This window comes from Bombina bombina, chromosome 3 (genome assembly GCF_027579735.1).
Source record: "Bombina bombina isolate aBomBom1 chromosome 3, aBomBom1.pri, whole genome shotgun sequence".
Classification (NCBI taxonomy): domain Eukaryota; kingdom Metazoa; phylum Chordata; class Amphibia; order Anura; family Bombinatoridae; genus Bombina; species Bombina bombina.
In genome coordinates this window covers 9,286,997-9,308,624 of record NC_069501.1, presented here as the reverse complement: position 1 = coordinate 9,308,624, position 21,628 = coordinate 9,286,997, and the positions used below count along the sequence as shown (strand labels likewise).

General features: G+C 42.6%; 1 protein-coding gene across 1 annotated transcript in view; it reads right to left on the bottom strand.

Annotated features, from left to right (window-relative positions):
• PWP2 (PWP2 small subunit processome component) overlaps positions 1-21,628 on the bottom strand; it is a 215,214-nt gene that overhangs the window by 46,702 nt on the left and 146,884 nt on the right. Inside the window, exons 15-18 of the mRNA XM_053705710.1 lie at positions 17,421-17,568; positions 15,377-15,485; positions 15,230-15,295; positions 14,832-15,050 (exon numbers count right to left, since the gene is read on the bottom strand). Coding sequence (XP_053561685.1) covers positions 14,832-15,050; positions 15,230-15,295; positions 15,377-15,485; positions 17,421-17,568 — 542 coding nt within the window. The remainder of the gene's footprint in view (positions 1-14,831; positions 15,051-15,229; positions 15,296-15,376; positions 15,486-17,420; positions 17,569-21,628) is intronic.

Here is a 21,628-nt window from a genome sequence, read left to right as displayed (position 1 = left end):
TTAGCACTACGTACAGCTCCGGCAGTGACTAGCAGAGAACTAGAGATATACAGCACAACCTTATACACAAGCTTTACTTAGCACTACGTACAGCTCCGGCAGTGACTAGCAGAGAACTAGAGATATACAGCACAACCTTATACACAAGCTTTATTTAGCTCTACGTACAGCTCCGGCAGCGACTAGCAGAGAACTAGAGATATACAGCACAACCTTATACACAAGCTTTACTTAGCACTACGTACAGCTCCGGCAGTGACTAGCAGAGAACTAGAGATATACAGCACAACCTTATACACAAGCTTTACTTAGCACTACGTACAGCTCCGGCAGTGACTAGCAGAGAACTAGAGATATACAGCACAACCTTATACACAAGCTTTACTTAGCTCTACGTACAGCTCCGGCAGTGACTAGCAGAGAACTAGAGATATACAGCACGTTATACACAAGCTTTACTTAGCACTACGTACAGCTCCGGCAGTGACTAGCAGAGAACTAGAGATATACAGCACAACCTTATACACAAGCTTTACTTAGCACTACGTACAGCTCCGGCAGTGACTAGCAGAGAACTAGAGATATACAGCACAACCTTATACACAAGCTTTACTTAGCACTACGTACAGCTCCGGCAGTGACTAGCAGAGAACTAGAGATATACAGCACAACCTTATACACAAGCTTTACTTAGCACTACGTACAGCTCCGGCAGTGACTAGCAGAGAACTAGAGATATACAGCACAACCTTATACACAAGCTTTACTTAGCACTACGTACAGCTCCGGCAGTGACTAGCAGAGAACTAGAGATATACAGCACAACCTTATACCAAGCTTTACTTAGCTCTACATAAAGCTCCGGCAGTGACTAGCAGAGAACTAGAGATATACAGCACAACCTTATACACAAGCCTTTACTTAGCACTACGTACAGCTCCGGCAGTGACTAGCAGAGTACTAGAGAATATACAGCACAACCTTATACACAAGCTTTACTTAGCACTACGTACAGCTCCGGCAGTGACTAGCAGAGAACTAGAGATATACAGCACAACCTTATACACAAGCTTTACTTAGCTCTACGTACAGCTCCGGCAGTGACCTAGCAGAGAACAGCAACTAGAGATATACAGCACAACCTTATACACAAGCTTTACTTAGCTCTACGTACAGCTCCGGCAGTGACTAGCAGAGAACTAGAGATATACAGCACAACCTTATACACAAGCTTTACTTAGCACTACGTACAGCTCCGGCAGTGACTAGCAGAGAACTAGAGATATACAGCACAACCTTATACACAAGCTTTACTTAGCACTACGTACAGCTCCGGCAGTGACTAGCAGAGAACTAGAGATATACAGCACAACCTTATACACAAGCTTTACTTAGCTCTACGTACAGCTCCGGCAGTGACTAGCAGAGAACTAGAGATATACAGCACAACCTTATACACAAGCTTTACTTAGCTCTACGTCAGCGCTCCGGCAGCGACTAGCAGAGTACTAGAGAGATGACAGCACAACCTTATACACAAGCTTACTTAGCTCTTACAGTACAGCTCCGGCAGCGACTAGCAGAAACTAGATATATACAGCACAACCTTATACACAAGCGTTTACTTAGCTCTACGTATCAGCTCCGGCAGTGACTAGCAGAGAACTAGAGATATACAGCACAACCTTATCACAAGCTTTACTTAGCTCTACGTGAGCAGCACCGGCAAGTCGACTAGCAGAGAACTAGAGAGATACAGCACAACCTTATACACAAGTCTTTACTTAGCTCTAAGTACAGCTCGAGCAGCGACTAGCAGAGAACTAGAGATATACAGCACATAACCTTATACACAAGCTTTACTTAGCTCGACGTTCAGCTCCCGGTCAGTGACTAGCAGAGAACTAGAGTAGTATACACACAACCTTATACACAGAGCTTTACTTAGGCTCTACGTAGAGGCTGCTCCGTGCAGCGACTAGCAGAGACTAGAGACATACATGCACAACCTTATACACACAAGCTTTACTTAGCTCTAGCTAGCAGCGCCGGCAGTGGACTAGCAGAGACAACTAGAGAGATACAGCACAACCTTATACACAAGCTTTACTTAGCACTACGTACAGCTCCGGCAGTGACTAGCAGAGAACTAGAGATATACAGCACAACCTTATACACAAGCTTTACTTAGCTCTACGTACAGCTCCGGCAGTGACTAGCAGAGAACTAGAGATATACAGCACAACCTTATACACAAGCTTACTTAGCTCTACGTACAGCGCCGGCAGGGACTAGCAGAGAACTAGAGATATACAGCACAACCTTATACACAAGCTTTACTTAGCACTACGTACAGCTCCGGCAGTGACTAGCAGAGAACTAGAGATAACAGCACAACCTTATACACAAGCTTTACTTAGCTCTACGTACAGCTCCGGCAGTGACTAGCAGAGAACTAGAGATTGACAGCACAACCTTATACACAGAGCTTTACTTAGCACTACGTACAGCTCCGGCAGTGACTAGCAGAGAACTAGAGATATACAGCACAACCTTATACACAAGCTTTACTTAGCTCTACGTACAGCTCCGGCAGAGACTAGCAGAGAACTAGAGATATACAGCACAACCTTATACACAAGCTTTACTTAGCTCTACGTACAGCTCCGGCAGAGACTAGCAGAGAACTAGAGATATACAGCACAACCTTATACACAAGCTTTACTTAGCTCTACGTACAGCTCCGGCAGTGACTAGCAAGAGAACTAGAGATATACAGCACATCTTATACACAAGCTTTACTTAGCTCTACGTACAGCTCCGGCAGTGACTAGCAGAGAACTAGAGATATACAGCACAACCTTATAACACAAGCTTTACTTAGCACTACGTACAGCTCCAGGGCAGTGACTAGCAGAGAACTAGAGATATACAGCACAACCTTATACACAAGCTTTACTTAGCTCTACGTACAGCTCCGGCAGTGACTAGCAGAGAACTAGAGATATACAGCACAACCTTATACACAAGCTATACATAGCTCTACGTACAGCTCCGGCAGTGGACTAGCAGAGAACTAGAGATATACAGCACAACCTTATACACAAGCTTTACTTAGCTCTACGTACAGCTCCGGCAGTGACTAGCAGAGAACTAGAGATATACAGCACAACCTTATACACAAGCTTTACTTAGCTCTACGTACAGCTCCGGCAGTGACTAGCAGAGAACTAGAGATATACAGCACAACCTTATACACAAGCTTTACTTAGCACTACGTACAGCTCCGGCAGTGACTAGCAGAGAACTAGAGATATACAGCACAACCTTATACACAAGCTTTACTTAGCACTACTACAGCTCCGGCAGTGACTAGCAGAGAACTAGAGATATACAGCACAACCTTATACACAAGCTTTACTTAGCACTACGTACAGCTCCGGCAGTGACTAGCAGAGAACTAGAGATATACAGCACAACCTTATACACAAGCTTTACTTAGCTCTACGTACAGCTCCGGCAGTGACTAGCAGAGAACTAGAGATATACAGCACAACCTTATACACAAGCTTTACTTAGCACTACGTACAGCTCCGGCAGTGACTAGCAGAGAACTAGAGATATACAGCACAACCTTATACACAAGCTTTACTTAGCTCTACGTACAGCTCCGGCAGTGACTAGCAGAGAACTAGAGATATACAGCACACCTTATACACAAGCTTTACTTAGCTCTACGTACAGCTCCGGCAGTGACTAGCAGAGAACTAGAGATATACAGCACACCTTATACACAAGCTTTACTTAGCACTACGTACAGCTCCGGCAGTGACTAGCAGAGAACTAGAGATATACAGCACAACCTTATACACAAGCTTTACTTAGCACTACATACAGCTCCGGCAGCGACTAGCAGAGAACTAGAGATATACAGCACAACCTTATACACAAGCTTTACTTAGCACTACGTACAGCTCCGGCAGTGACTAGCAGAGAACTAGAGATATACAGCACAACCTTATACACAAGCTTTACTTAGCTCTACGTCAGCTCCGGCAGTGACTAGCAGAGAACTAGAGATATACAGCACAACCTTATACACAAGCTTTACTTAGCACTACGTACAGCTCCGGCAGCTGACTAGCAGAGAACTAGAGATATACAGCACAACCTTATACACAAGCTTTACTTAGCACTACGTACAGCTCCGGCAGTGACTAGCAGAGAACTAGAGATATACAGCACAACCTTATACACAAGCTTTACTTAGCACTACGTACAGCTCCGGCAGTGACTAGCAGAGAGACTAGAGATATACAGCACAACCTTATACACAAGCTTTACTTAGCTCTACGTACAGCTCCGGCAGTGACTAGCAGAGAACTAGAGATATACAGCACAACCTTATACACAAGCTTTACTTAGCTCTACGTACAGCTCCGGCAGTGACTAGCAGAGAACTAGAGATATACAGCACAACCTTATACACAAGCTTTACTTAGCTCTACGTACAGCTCCGGCAGTGACTAGCAGAGAACTAGAGATATACAGCACAACCTTATACACAAGCTTTACTTAGCTCTACGTACAGCTCCGGCAGTGACTAGCAGAGAACTAGAGATATACAGCACAACCTTATACACAAGCTTTAATTAGCTCTACGTACAGCTCCGGCAGTGACTAGCAGAGAACTAGAGATATACAGCACAACCTTATACACAAGCTTTACTTAGCACTACGTACAGCTCCGCAGTGACTAGCAGAGAACAGCAACTAGAGATATACAGCATCAACCTTATACACAAGCTTTACTTAGCTCTACGTACAGCTCCGGCAGTGACTAGCAGAGAACTAGAGATATACAGCACAACCTTATACACAAGCTTTACTTAGCACTACGTACAGCTCCGGCAGTGACTAGCAGAGAACTAGAGATATACAGCACAACCTTATACACAAGCTTTATTTAGCACTACGTACAGCTCCGGCAGTGACTAGCAGAGAACTAGAGATATACAGCACAGCACTACGTACAGCTCCGGCAGTGACTAGCAGAGAACTAGAGATATACAGCACAACCTTATACACAAGCTTTACTTAGCTCTACGTACAGCTCCGGCAGTGACTAGCAGAGAACTAGAGATATACAGCACAACCTTATACACAAGCTTTACTTAGCTCTACGTACAGCTCCGGCAGTGACTAGCAGAGAACTAGAGATATACAGCACAACCTTATACACAAGCTTTACTTAGCTCTACGTACCGCTCCGGCAGTGACTAGCAGAGAACTAGAGATATACAGCACAACCTTATACACAAGCTTTACTTAGCTCTACGTACAGCTCCGGCAGTGACTAGCAGAGAACGGCAACTAGAGATATACAGCACAACCTTATACACAAGCTTTACTTAGCTCTACGTACAGCTCGAGGCAGTGACTAGCAGAGAACTAGAGATATACAGCACAACCTTATACACAAGCTTTACTTAGCTCTACGTACAGCTCCGGCAGCGACTAGCAGAGAACTAGAGATATACAGCACAACCTTATACACAAGCTTTACTTAGCTCTACGTACAGCTCCGGCAGTGACTAGCAGAGAACTAGAGATATACAGCACAACCTTATACACAAGCTTTACTTAGCTCTACGTACAGCTCCGGCAGTGACTAGCAGAGAACTAGAGATATACAGCACAACCTTATACACAAGCTTTACTTAGCTCTACGTACAGCTCCGGCAGTGACTAGCAGAGAACTAGAGATATACAGCACGTTATACACAAGCTTTACTTAGCACTACGTACAGCTCCGGCAGTGACTAGCAGAGAACTAGAGATATACAGCACAACCTTATACACAAGCTTTACTTAGCTCTACGTACAGCTCCGGCAGTGACTAGCAGAGAAACTAGAGATATACAGCACAACCTTATACACAAGCTTTACTTAGCACTACGTACAGCTCCGGCAGTGACTAGCAGAGAAGCTAGAGATATACAGCACAACCTTATACACAAGCTTTACTTAGCACTACGTACAGCTACCTCGGCAGTGACTAGCAGAGAACTAGAGATATACAGCACAACCTTATACACAAGCTTTACTTAGCACTCGTACAGCTCGGCAGTGACTAGCAGAGAAACTAGAGATATACAGCACAACACTTATACACAAGCTTAACTTAGCACTACGTACAGCTCCGGCAGTGACTAGCAGAGAACTAGATATATACAGCACAACCTTATACACAGCTTTACTTAGCACTACATACAGCTCCGGCAGCGACTAGCAGAGAACTAGAGATATACAGCACAACCTTATACACAAGCTTTACTTAGCTCTACGTACAGCTCGGCCAGTGACCTAGCAGAGAACTAGAGATATACAGCACAACCTTATACACAAGCTTTTACTTAGCACTACACACAGCTCCGGCAGTGACTAGCAGAGAACTAGAGATATACAGCACAACCTTATACACAAGCTTATCTTAGCACTACGTACCGCTCCGGCAGCGACTAGCAGAGAACTAGAGATATACAGCACAACCTTATACACAAGCTTTACTTAGCACTACGTACAGCTCCGGCAGTGACTAGCAGAGAACTAGAGATATACAGCACAACCTTATACACAAGCTTTACTTAGCTCTACGTACAGCTCCGGCAGTGACTAGCAGAGAACTAGAGATATACAGCACAACCTTATACACAAGCTTTACTTAGCACTACGTACAGCTCCGGCAGTGACTAGCAGAGAACTAGAGATATACAGCACAACCTTATACACAAGCTTTACTTAGCACTACGTACAGCTCCGGCAGTGACTAGCAGAGAACTAGAGATATACAGCACAACCTTATACACAAGCTTTACTTAGCACTACGTACAGCTCCGGCAGTGACTAGCAGAGAACTAGAGATATACAGCACAACCTTATACACAAGCTTTACTTAGCTCTACGTACAGCTCCGGCAGTGACTAGCAGAGAACTAGAGATATACAGCACAACCTTATACACAAGCTTTACTTAGCACTACGTACAGCTCCGGCAGTGACTAGCAGAGAACTAGAGATATACAGCACAACCTTATACACAAGCTTTACTTAGCACTACGTACAGCTCCGGCAGTGACTAGCAGAGAACTAGAGATAGTACAGCACAACCTTTATACACAAGCTTTACTTAGCTCTACGTACAGCTCCGGCAGTGACTAGCAGAGAACTAGAGATATACAGCACAACCTTATACACAAGCTTTACTTAGCACTACGTACAGCTCCGGCAGTGACTAGCAGAGAACTAGAGATATACAGCACAACCTTATACACAAGCTTTACTTAGCACTACGTACAGCTCCGGCAGTGACTAGCAGAGAACTAGAGATATACAGCACAACCTTATACACAAGCTTTACTTAGCACTACGTACAGCTCCGGCAGTGACTAGCAGAGAACTAGAGATATACAGCACAACCTTATACACAAGCTTTACTTAGCACTACGTACAGCTCCGGCAGTGACTAGCAGAGAACTAGAGATATACAGCACAACCTTATACACAAGCTTTACTTAGCTCTACGTACAGCTCCGGCAGTGACTAGCAGAGAACTAGAGATATACAGCACAACCTTATACACAAGCTTTACTTAGCTCTACGTACAGCTCCGGCAGTGACTAGCAGAGAACTAGAGATATACAGCACAACCTTATACACAAGCTTTACTTAGCACTACGTACAGCTCCGGCAGTGACTAGCAGAGAACTAGAGATATACAGCACAACCTTATACACAAGCTTTACTTAGCTCTACGTACAGCTCCGGCAGTGACTAGCAGAGAACTAGAGATATACAGCACAACCTTATACACAAGCTTTACTTAGCTCTACGTACAGCTCCGGCAGTGACTAGCAGAGAACTAGAGATATACAGCACAACCTTATACACAAGCTTTACTTAGCTCTACGTACAGCTCCGGCAGTGACTAGCAGAGAACTAGAGATATACAGCACAACCTTATACACAAGCTTTACTTAGCTCTACGTACAGCTCCGGCAGTGACTAGCAGAGAACTAGAGATATACAGCACAACCTTATACACAAGCTTTACTTAGCTCTACGTACAGCTCCGGCAGTGACTAGCAGAGAACTAGAGATATACAGCACAACCTTATACACAAGCTTTACTTAGCTCTACGTACAGCTCCGGCAGCGACTAGCAGAGAACTAGAGATATACAGCACAACCTTATACACAAGCTTTACTTAGCTCTACGTACAGCTCCGGCAGTGACTAGCAGAGAACTAGAGATATACAGCACAACCTTATACACAAGCTTTACTTAGCACTACGTACAGCTCCGGCAGTGACTAGCAGAGAACTAGAGATATACAGCACAACCTTATACACAAGCTTTACTTAGCTCTACGTACAGCTCCGGCAGTGACTAGCAGAGAACTAGAGATATACAGCACAACCTTATACACAAGCTTTACTTAGCTCTACGTACAGCTCCGGCAGTGACTAGCAGAGAACTAGAGATATACAGCACAACCTTATACACAAGCTTTACTTAGCTCTACGTACAGCTCCGGCAGTGACTAGCAGAGAACTAGAGATATACAGCACAACCTTATACACAAGCTTTACTTAGCTCTACGTACAGCTCCGGCAGTGACTAGCAGAGAACTAGAGATATACAGCACAACCTTATACACAAGCTTTACTTAGCTCTACGTACAGCTCCGGCAGTGACTAGCAGAGAACTAGAGATATACAGCACAACCTTATACACAAGCTTTACTTAGCTCTACGTACAGCTCCGGCAGTGACTAGCAGAGAACTAGAGATATACAGCACAACCTTATACACAAGCTTTACTTAGCTCTACGTACAGCTCCGGCAGTGACTAGCAGAGAACTAGAGATATACAGCACAACCTTATACACAAGCTTTACTTAGCTCTAGGTAGAGCTCCGGCAGCGACTAGCAGAGAACTAGAGATATACAGCACAACCTTATACACAAGCTTTACTTAGCTCTACGTACAGCTCCGGCAGTGACTAGCAGAGAACTAGAGATATACAGCACAACCTTATACACAAGCTTTACTTAGCTCTACGTACAGCTCCGGCAGTGACTAGCAGAGAACTAGAGATATACAGCACAACCTTATACACAAGCTTTACTTTAGCACTACGTACAGCTCCGGCAGTGACTAGCAGAGAACTAGAGATATACAGCACAACCTTATACACAAGCTTTACTTAGCTCTACGTACAGCTCCGGCAGTGACTAGCAGAGAACTAGAGATATACAGCACAACCTTATACACAAGCTTTACTTAGCACTACGTACAGCTCCGGCAGTGACTAGCAGAGAACTAGAGATATACAGCACAACCTTATACACAAGCTTTACTTAGCTCTACGTACAGCTCCGGCAGTGACTAGCAGAGAACTAGAGATATACAGCACAACCTTATACACAAGCTTTACTTAGCACTACGTACAGCTCCGGCAGTGACTAGCAGAGAACTAGAGATATACAGCACAACCTTATACACAAGCTTTACTTAGCTCTACGTACAGCTCCGGCAGTGACTAGCAGAGAACTAGAGATATACAGCACAACCTTATACACAAGCTTTACTTAGCTCTACGTACAGCTCCGGCAGTCGACTAGCAGAGAACTAGAGATATACAGCACAACCTTATACACAAGCTTTACTTAGCACTACGTACAGCTCCGGCAGTGACTAGCAGAGAACTAGAGATATACAGCACAACCTTATACACAAGCTTTACTTAGCTCTACGTACAGCTCCGGCAGTGACTAGCAGAGAACTAGAGATATACAGCACAACCTTATACACAAGCTTTACTTAGCTCTACGTACAGCTCCGGCAGTGACTAGCAGAGAACTAGAGATATACAGCACAACCTTATACACAAGCTTTACTTAGCTCTACGTACAGCTCCGGCAGTGACTAGCAGAGAACTAGAGATATACAGCACAACCTTATACACAAGCTTTACTTAGCTCTACGTACAGCTCCGGCAGTGACTAGCAGAGAACTAGAGATATACAGCACAACCTTATACACAAGCTTTACTTAGCACTACGTACAGCTCCGGCAGTGACTAGCAGAGAACTAGAGATATACAGCACAACCTTATACACAAGCTTTACTTAGCACTACGTACAGCTCCGGCAGTGACTAGCAGAGAACTAGAGATATACAGCACAACCTTATACACAAGCTTTACTTAGCACTACGTACAGCTCCGGCAGTGACTAGCAGAGAACTAGAGATATACAGCACAACCGTTATACACAAGCTTTACTTAGCTCTACGTACAGCTCCGGCAGTGACTAGCAGAGAACTAGAGATATACAGCACAACCTTATACACAAGCTTTACTTAGCTCTACGTACAGCTCCGGCAGTGACTAGCAGAGAACTAGAGATATACAGCACAACGTTATACACAAGCTTTACTTAGCACTACGTACAGCTCCGGCAGTGACTAGCAGAGAACTAGAGATATACAGCACAACCTTATACACAAGCTTTACTTAGCTCTACGTACAGCTCCGGCAGTGACTAGCAGAGAACTAGAGATATACAGCACAACCTTATACACAAGCTTTACTTAGCTCTACGTACAGCTCCGGCAGTGACTAGCAGAGAACTAGAGATATACAGCACGTTATACACAAGCTTTACTTAGCTCTACGTACAGCTCCGGCAGTGACTAGCAGAGAACTAGAGATATACAGCACAACCTTATACACAAGCTTTACTTAGCACTACGTACAGCTCCGGCAGTGACTAGCAGAGAACTAGAGATATACAGCACAACCTTATACACAAGCTTTACTTAGCTCTACGTACAGCTCCGGCAGTGACTAGCAGAGAACTAGAGATATACAGCACAACCTTATACACAAGCTTTACTTAGCTCTACGTACAGCTCCGGCAGTGACTAGCAGAGAACTAGAGATATACAGCACAACCTTATACACAAGCTTTACTTAGCACTACGTACAGCTCCGGCAGTGACTAGCAGAGAACTAGAGATATACAGCACAACCTTATACACAAGCTTTACTTAGCTCTACGTACAGCTCCGGCAGTGACTAGCAGAGAACTAGAGATATACAGCACAACCTTATACACAAGCTTTACTTAGCACTACGTACAGCTCCGGCAGTGACTAGCAGAGAACTAGAGATATACAGCACAACCTTATACACAAGCTTTACTTAGCTCTACGTACAGCTCCGGCAGTGACTAGCAGAGAACTAGAGATATACAGCACAACGTTATACACAAGCTTTACTTAGCTCTACGTACAGCTCCGGCAGCGACTAGCAGAGAACTAGAGATATACAGCACAACCTTATACACAAGCTTTACTTAGCTCTACGTACAGCTCCGGCAGTGACTAGCAGAGAACTAGAGATATACAGCACAACCTTATACACAAGCTTTACTTAGCTCTACGTACAGCTCCGGCAGTGACTAGCAGAGAACTAGAGATATACAGCACAACCTTATACACAAGCTTTACTTAGCTCTACGTACAGCTCCGGCAGTGACTAGCAGAGAACTAGAGATATACAGCACAACCTTATACACAAGCTTTACTTAGCACTACATACAGCTCCGGCAGTGACTAGCAGAGAACTAGAGATATACAGCACAACCTTATACACAAGCTTTACTTAGCTCTACGTACAGCTCCGGCAGTGACTAGCAGAGAACTAGAGATATACAGCACAACCTTATACACAAGCTTTACTTAGCTCTACGTACAGCTCCGGCAGTGACTAGCAGAGAACTAGAGATATACAGCACAACCTTATACACAAGCTTTACTTAGCTCTACGTACAGCTCCGGCAGTGACTAGCAGAGAACTAGAGATATACAGCACAACCTTATACACAAGCTTTACTTAGCACTACGTACAGCTCCGGCAGTGACTAGCAGAGAACTAGAGATATACAGCACAACCTTATACACAAGCTTTACTTAGCTCTACGTACAGCTCCGGCAGTGACTAGCAGAGAACTAGAGATATACAGCACAACGTTATACACAAGCTTTACTTAGCTCTACGTACAGCTCCGGCAGTGACTAGCAGAGAACTAGAGATATACAGCACAACCTTATACACAAGCTTTACTTAGCTCTACGTACAGCTCCGGCAGTGACTAGCAGAGAACTAGAGATATACAGCACAACCTTATACACAAGCTTTACTTAGCTCTACTTACAGCTCCGGCAGCGACTAGCAGAGAACTAGAGATATACAGCACAACCTTATACACAAGCTTTACTTAGCTCTACGTACAGCTCCGGCAGTGACTAGCAGAGAACTAGAGATATACAGCACAACCTTATACACAAGCTTTACTTAGCTCTACGTACAGCTCCGGCAGTGACTAGCAGAGAACTAGAGATATACAGCACAACCTTATACACAAGCTTTACTTAGCTCTACGTACAGCTCCGGCAGTGACTAGCAGAGAACTAGAGATATACAGCACAACCTTATACACAAGCTTTACTTAGCACTACGTACAGCTCCGGCAGTGACTAGCAGAGAACTAGAGATATACAGCACAACCTTATACACAAGCTTTACTTAGCTCTACGTACAGCTCCGGCAGTGACTAGCAGAGAACTAGAGATATACAGCACAACCTTATACACAAGCTTTACTTAGCTCTACGTACAGCTCCGGCAGTGACTAGCAGAGAACTAGAGATATACAGCACAACCTTATAACACAAGCTTTACTTAGCTCTACGTACAGCTCCGGCAGTGACTAGCAGAGAACTAGAGATATACAGCACAACCTTATACACAAGCTTTACTTAGCTCTACGTACAGCTCCGGCAGTGACTAGCAGAGAACTAGAGATATACAGCACAACCTTATACACAAGCTTTACTTAGCACTACGTACAGCTCCGGCAGTGACTAGCAGAGAACTAGAGATATACAGCACAACCTTATACACAAGCTTTACTTAGCTCTACGTACAGCTCCGGCAGTGACTAGCAGAGAACTAGATATACAGCACAACCTTATACACAAGCTTTACTTAGCTCTACGTACAGCTCCGGCAGTGACTAGCAGAGATCTAGAGATATACACAACTTATACACAAGCTTTACTTAGCTCTACGTACAGCTCCGGCAGCGACTAGCAGAGAACTAGAGATATACAGCACAACCTTATACACAAGCTTTACTTAGCTCTACGTACAGCTCCGGCAGTGACTAGCAGAGAACTAGAGATATACAGCACAACCTTATACACAAGCTTTACTTAGCTCTACGTACAGCTCCGGCAGTGACTAGCAGAGAACTAGAGATATACAGCACAACCTTATACACAAGCTTTACTTAGCACTACATACAGCTCCGGCAGTGACTAGCAGAGAACTAGAGATATACAGCACGTTATACACAAGCTTTACTTAGCACTACGTACAGCTCCGGCAGTGACTAGCAGAGAACTAGAGATATACAGCACAACCTTATACACAAGCTTTACTTAGCTCTACGTACAGCTCCGGCAGTGACTAGCAGAGAACTAGAGATATACAGCACAACCTTATACACAAGCTTTACTTAGCACTACGTACAGCTCCGGCAGTGACTAGCAGAGAACTAGAGATATACAGCACAACCTTATACACAAGCTTTACTTAGCTCTACGTACAGCTCCGGCAGTGACTAGCAGAGAACTAGAGATATACAGCACAACCTTATACACAAGCTTTACTTAGCACTACGTACAGCTCCGGCAGTGACTAGCAGAGAACTAGAGATATACAGCACAACCTTATATACAAGCTTTACTTAGCTCTACGTACAGCTCCGGCAGTGACTAGCAGAGAACTAGAGATATACAGCACAACCTTATACACAAGCTTTACTTAGCACTACGTACAGCTCCGGCAGTGACTAGCAGAGGACTAGAGATATACAGCACAACCTTATACACAAGCTTTACTTAGCACTACGTACAGCTCCGGCAGTGACTAGCAGAGAACTAGAGATATACAGCACAACCTTATACACAAGCTTTACTTGGCTCTACGTACAGCTCCGGCAGTGACTAGCAGAGAACTAGAGATATACAGCACAACCTTATACACAAGCTTTACTTAGCTCTACGTACAGCTCCGGCAGTGACTAGCAGAGAACTAGAGATATACAGCACAACGTTATACACAAGCTTTACTTAGCTCTACGTACAGCTCCGGCAGCGACTAGCAGAGAACTAGAGATATATAGCACAACCTTATACACAAGCTTTACTTAGCACTACGTACAGCTCCGGCAGTGACTAGCAGAGAACTAGAGATATACAGCACAACCTTATACACAAGCTTTACTTAGCACTACATACAGCTCCGGCAGCGACTAGCAGAGAACTAGAGATATACAGCACAACCTTATACACAAGCTTTACTTAGCTCTACGTACAGCTCCGGCAGTGACTAGCAGAGAACTAGAGATATACAGCACAACCTTATACACAAGCTTTATTTAGAGCAAGAAGCAGAAAACTGTAATTGTATGTAAATGTGCAGTTGCTGCTTATTTTTATTTGTGACTATAGTTTGTCATTATCTAATGGTGTGTAGTTGTGTAAGTAAATGCTTTACAGCGGAGCGCCAGCAAAAGAGCATCTATTTCACTTTAAAGTTGTGTCACTCAACTGTTCATGCAGCTTAGTAGTGCCCTTGACAGTGACGTGCGGCTGTAGTGCTATACTTGTCACTCTGTGTGTAATTATGTCACTTACTGTCAGTGCAGGGCACACTCTCTAGTGCCTCTTGTAACAATTGTTCCTCATTAAGTCGCATGCCCATGACGATACCAAGTGTCCAGTCCCCATTGCGCAATGCGCGACGAACACTACCAGCGGTCACTTCCTCATCCAGTTGGAAAGGATCAAATACTGAGCTGGAATCCAAAGAGTAGAGCAAGAGGCCCTCAGTGGATGTGGTTGCAAAACTACGGCCTGTGAAGGAAAAGCAAAACTCGTATTAACCTCCCAATGCTGAATCCACAACACATTCTGTGATTACTCCACGTTTTCATCACACTTAACTGTTTAGTGATCGCATACTTTGTATTAATGCAATACTTTACCACATTGCATTCACATGTATTTACAGAGAGCTTTCTCTCAATACTTACCAGTAGGGGAAAATCGTAGCGCGCTCACTCTAATCTCAGGCTTGAAGTGTCGAGAACTCATATCACCTAATGGAGATACATATCCTCATCATGCAAAATCTCATCAACACAAATATGCAGACATAATTCCTAATTTTGTGCGCTTACCTTTCCGGACCCCGGGCAAACTTATACTGACTCCATCCTCTTCCCCAGCCCCCTCATCTATCAAAGCAATACTCCCAAACTCTGTCATCTTCCTCCTGTCTAAAAACTCCTGTGGAAAAAAACAAGTAGAAGATCACGTGAATGGCAAATTAGACCAGGAGTCATCCAGAAACTAGAAAAGTATAGGAAGAAAGAAGAGAGCAACATACAGGGACAGAGAACAAGAATGGTGTCAGGAAACTAGAAGGGAACTTACCGAAATTAGGAAAAGAAAACCAACCTAGAGATGCTAGAAGAAACAAAAGGGACACAACCACTGTGATGGGAAAGGGACCAGGAGATGTGACAAGAAATGCGCTGTTTACAGGAGACACAAGCATTGTAAAGGGAGAGAGACCAGGATATGTGACAAGAAATGCGCTGTTTACAGGAGACACAAGCATTGTAAAGGGAGAGAGACCAGGATATGTGACAAGAAATGTGCAGTTTCCTGGAGACACAAGCATTGTAAAGGGAAAGAGACCAGGAGACGTGACCAGAAATGCGCTGTTTACAGGAGACACCAGCATTGTAAAGGGAGAGAGACCAGAGACGTGACAAGAAATGCGCTGTTTACAGGAGACAATAGCATTATAAAGGGAGAGACACCAGAGACATGACAAGAAATGCGCTTTTTACCGGAGACACAAGCATTATAAAGGGAGAGAGACCAAAAACGTGACAAGAAATGCGCTGTTTACAGGAGACACAAGCATTATAAAGGGAGAGAGACCAGAGACGTGACAAGAAATGCTGTGAAATCCCCTGACTTCTCACACCAGCACAGACCACCACATGTTGTACCGTAAACTTGTACACCTTTTCTGTATATATTTTTTATATATATTTTTATCTTTTTGTTGGATACTATTTTTGAATTGGAATATAACTTGGCATACTGTTCACTGGATCAACACATCGCTATATTGGATCATCACATCAGGCACTGGTCCCCTTTCTTTTGGAACACTACCATACTACTTAGATTTGGGAATATTATTTGTGACTGTTTTTTAAGGTGCACCTTATAGACTGGACATTGAGTTTATCCCGTATCTGGGAGATGTTACAGAACCATGTATTGCTTGGTCATATAGGTCTTATCTAGACACACTGCTGGTTTTATTGTTTATCATATATATACAGATCTCTAGAGACATTTGAGAGATCATTTGCTTTTATACATACACAGCCTCTTAGGCGCTCTTTTATATTGGTTTTCTGACTTGTACCATACCACCTTATCGTCCCGAAGAATACTGGCGGAAAGCTTTAGCTATCGCCCAATACCCCTATCAGAGTAACGGTCACCATGTGACACCGGCTTAGTGAGGCTTCACAGGACGCCTCACAATTCTGACACTACTGTGACATCTGCCAGCAAGTGGGAGACCGTTTTCAGCAATAACTGAGGGCGTCAGAGGGCCTGCCTGTTAGCTGCACCAGGGAGGCAGGATATCCTTAGCACAAAACAAGTGTCAGTAGTAGCAGCATTAGGGTTGTGTAGCGGTACGATAGGGCATGACTTTAAGGTTACACAACACAGCGACTGAGGATATCAGTACAACCATGAATGAGCCTATGCACAGACAGTTCATTGATTTACTGTTGTGCTTCTGTTTGAATAAAATTTAGCAAAGATTATTCTAGTAATTAAATTCCATGCTCGTGGGAGTCGCAGAGCACTGCTGGTCACAAATGGATCAGCGGCAGTTTCGGTTTGGGACCAGCAATGCTCTGTGGCTCCCAAATAGTTCTTTATGTGTTTCACCCCTTAGTGAGGTTAAACACATAGTGTTGCAGTGTTGATAGTGATAAAATGGTGTGTTAACAAATGAGGGATTGAATGGCCCTTTAAAACATAAAGCCAGAGCATTGATCAGCATTATTACATAACTTGTGCCTAGTAGATATATCTGCCAGTAACATCATGATATCCCTTTATTCTGCTCTGTAAACTCCCCGCACTAGCTTCTTTCCCCCCCTGTCTGTCCCTGAGTCTCACCTCCATAGCATCCAATGAATGATTGCAGGAGATCTCAAACTTCTTGGCCAGAATCTGTTCTTGAGTGTGGTAAATGCAGACATAACGAGAGGCGCCTCCAGCCAGCAAGGCTTGTCCGTCAGCGGAGTAGCAAAGAGCAGTGAAGGATCTACAAAAAGTAAAGAAAACTTAAAGGGACAGTCTACAACAGAATTTGTTATTGTTTAAAAATATAACGATAATAACGATATGTATGTGATAAGCGCACCAGGGATAATACCAATATGTATATGATAAGTGCACCAGGGATAATAATGATATGATAAGCGCACCAGGGATAATAACGATATGTATATGATAAGCGCACCAGGGATAATACCGATATGTATATCATAAGTGCACCAGGGATAATAATACCAATATGTATATGATAAGCGCACCAGGGATAATACCAATATGTATATCATAAGTGCACCAGGGATAATAATACCAATATGTATATGATAAGCGCACCAGGGATAATACCAATATGATAAGCGCACCAGGGATAATAACGATATGTATATGATAAGCGCACCAGGGATAATACCGATATGTATATGATAAGCGCACCAGGGATAATAACGATATGTATATGATAAGCGCACCAGGGATAATACCAAAATGTATATGATAAGCGCACCAGGGATAATAACGATATGTATATGATAAGCGCACCAGGGATAATACCGATATGTATATGATAAGCGCACCAGGGATAATAACGATATGTATATGATAAGCGCACCAGGGATAATACCAAAATGTATATGATAAGCGCACAAGGGATAATACCGATATGTATAAGATAAGCGCACCAAAGATAATAACGATATGTATATGATAAGCGCACCAGGGATAATAACGATATGTATATGATAAGCACACCAGGGATAATACCGATATGTATATGATAAGCGCACCAGGGAGTAGCAAAGAGCAGTGAACGATCTACAAAAAGTAAAGAAAACTTAAAGGGACAGTCTACAACAGAATTTGTTATTGTTTAAAAATATAACGATAATAACGATATGTATGTGATAAGCGCACCAGGGATAATACCAATATGTATATCATAAGCGCACCAGGGATAATACCAATATGTATATGATAAGTGCACCAGGGATAATAATGATATGATAAGCGCACCAGGGATAATAACGATATGTATATGATAAGCGCACCAGGGATAATACCGATATGTATATCATAAGTGCACCAGGGATAATAATACCAATATGTATATGATAAGCGCACCAGGGATAATACCAATATGTATATCATAAGTGCACCAGGGATAATAATACCAATATGTATATGATAAGCGCACCAGGGATAATACCAATATGATAAGCGCACCAGGGATAATAACGATATGTATATGATAAGCGCACCAGGGATAATACCGATATGTATATGATAAGCGCACCAGGGATAATAACGATATGTATATGATAAGCGCACCAGGGATAATACCAAAATGTATATGATAAGCGCACAAGGGATAATACCGATATGTATAAGATAAGCGCACCAAAGATAATAACGATATGTATATGATAAGCGCACCAGGGATAATAACGATATGTATATGATAAGCACACCAGGGATAATACCGATATGTATATGATAAGCGCACCAGGGAGTAGCAAAGAGCAGTGAACGATCTACAAAAAGTAAAGAAAACTTAAAGGGACAGTCTACAACAGAATTTGTTATTGTTTAAAAATATAACGATAATAACGATATGTATGTGATAAGCGCACCAGGGATAATACCAATATGTATATCATAAGCGCACCAGGGATAATACCAATATGTATATGATAAGTGCACCAGGGATAATAATGATATGATAAGCGCACCAGGGATAATAACGATATGTATATGATAAGCGCACCAGGGATAATACCGATATGTATATGATAAGCGCACCAGGGATAATACCAATATGTATATCATAAGTGCACCAGGGATAATAATACCAATATGTATATGATAAGCGCACCAGGGATAATACCAATATGATAAGCGCACCAGGGATAATAACGATATGTATATGATAAGCGCACCAGGGATAATACCGATATGTATATGATAAGCGCACCAGGGATAATAACGATATGTATATGATAAGCGCACCAGGGATAATACCAAAATGTATATGATAAGCGCACCAGGGATAATACCGATATGTATAAGATAAGCGCACCAAAGATAATAACGATATGTATATGATAAGCGCACCAGGGATAATAACGATATGTATATGATAAGCACACCAGGGATAATAACGATATGTATATGATAAGCGCACCAGGGATAATAACGATGTGTACGTGATAAGCACACCAAGGATAATACCGATATGTATATTAGAAGCCCACCAGAGATAATACCGATATGTATGTGATAAGCGCACCAGGGATAATACCAATACGTATATATTAAGTGTACCAGGGATAATACCAATATGTATGTGATAAGCGCACCAGGGATAATACCGATATGTATATGATAAGCGTACCAGGGATAATACCGATATGTATATGATAAGCGCACCAGGTATAATACCAATATGTATATGATAAGCGCACCAGAGATAATACAGATATGTATATGATAAGCGCACCAGGTATAAAACCAATATGTATATGATAAGCGCACCAGGGATAAAACCAATATGTATATGATAAGCGCACCAGGGATAAAACCAATATGTATATGATAAGCGCACCAGGGATAATACCAATATGTATTTGATAAGCGCACCAGGGATAATACCAATATGTATTTGATAAGCGCACCAGGGATAATACCGATATGTATATGATAAGCACACCAGGGATAATACCGATATGTATTTGATAAGCGCACCAGGGATAATACCGATATGTATATGATAAGCGCACCAGGGGTAATACCTATATGTATATGATAAGCGCACCAGGGATAATACCAATATGTATGTGATAAGCGTACCAGGGATAATACCGATATGTATATGATAAGCACACCAGGTATAATACCAATATGTATATGATAAGCGCACCAGGTATAATAACGATATGTATATGATAAGCGCACAAGGGATAATACCGATATGTATATGATAAGCGCACCAGGGATAATACCAATATGTATGTGATAAGCGCACCAGGGATAATACCGATATGTATGTGATAAGCGTACCAGGGATAATACCGATATGTATATGATAAGCACACCAGGTATAATACCAATATGTATATGATAAGCGCACCAGGTATAATAACGATATGTATATGATAAGCGCACAAGGGATAATACCGATATGTATATGATAAGCGCACCAGGGATAATACCAATATGTATTTGATAAGCGCACCAGGGATAATACCGATATGTAAATGATAAGCACACCAGGGATAATACCGATATGTATTTGATACGCGCACCAGGGATAATACCGATATGTATATGATAAGCGCACCAGGGGTAATACCTATATGTATATGATAAGCGCACCAGGGATAATACCAATATGTATGTGATAAGCGTACCAGGGATAATACCGATATGTATATGATAAGCACACCAGGTATAATACCAATATGTATATGATAAGCGCACCAGGTATAATAACGATATGTATATGATAAGCGCACAAGGGATAATACCGATATGTATATGATAAGCGCACCAGGGATAATACCGATATGTATACGATAAGCGCACCAGGGATAATACCGATATGTATATAAGCGCAACCAGGGATACCGAAGTTAAAGGGACAGTATACACGATAAATATGGGCTAATTAAATAAAGCTTTTGATGTAGACAAAGTTTCAATTAACATGCGTTCGCTATTCTGCTTCTAAAGCTGCTAAAAATGAAAAAGAAACTGCAGTGCTTTCTGTGTGTATATATATATATATATATATATATATATATATCACCCACATAGGGCTCCGCACTAACTTTTCTCAATGCAACTGCCCAGTGTGCATTTAAATAAACAATAATCAGCACAGGTTGAAAGTACTCACCGGGTCTTACACCAATTGTTAAATCAAAAATGTATTTAGATTAACGTTTCGGGGGTGTTAGCCCCGTCCTCAGATCGTACGGTACAATCTGAGGACGGGGCTAACACCCCCGAAACGTTATTATGAATACATTTTATAAAAATATAAAGGAAGAAAGGCG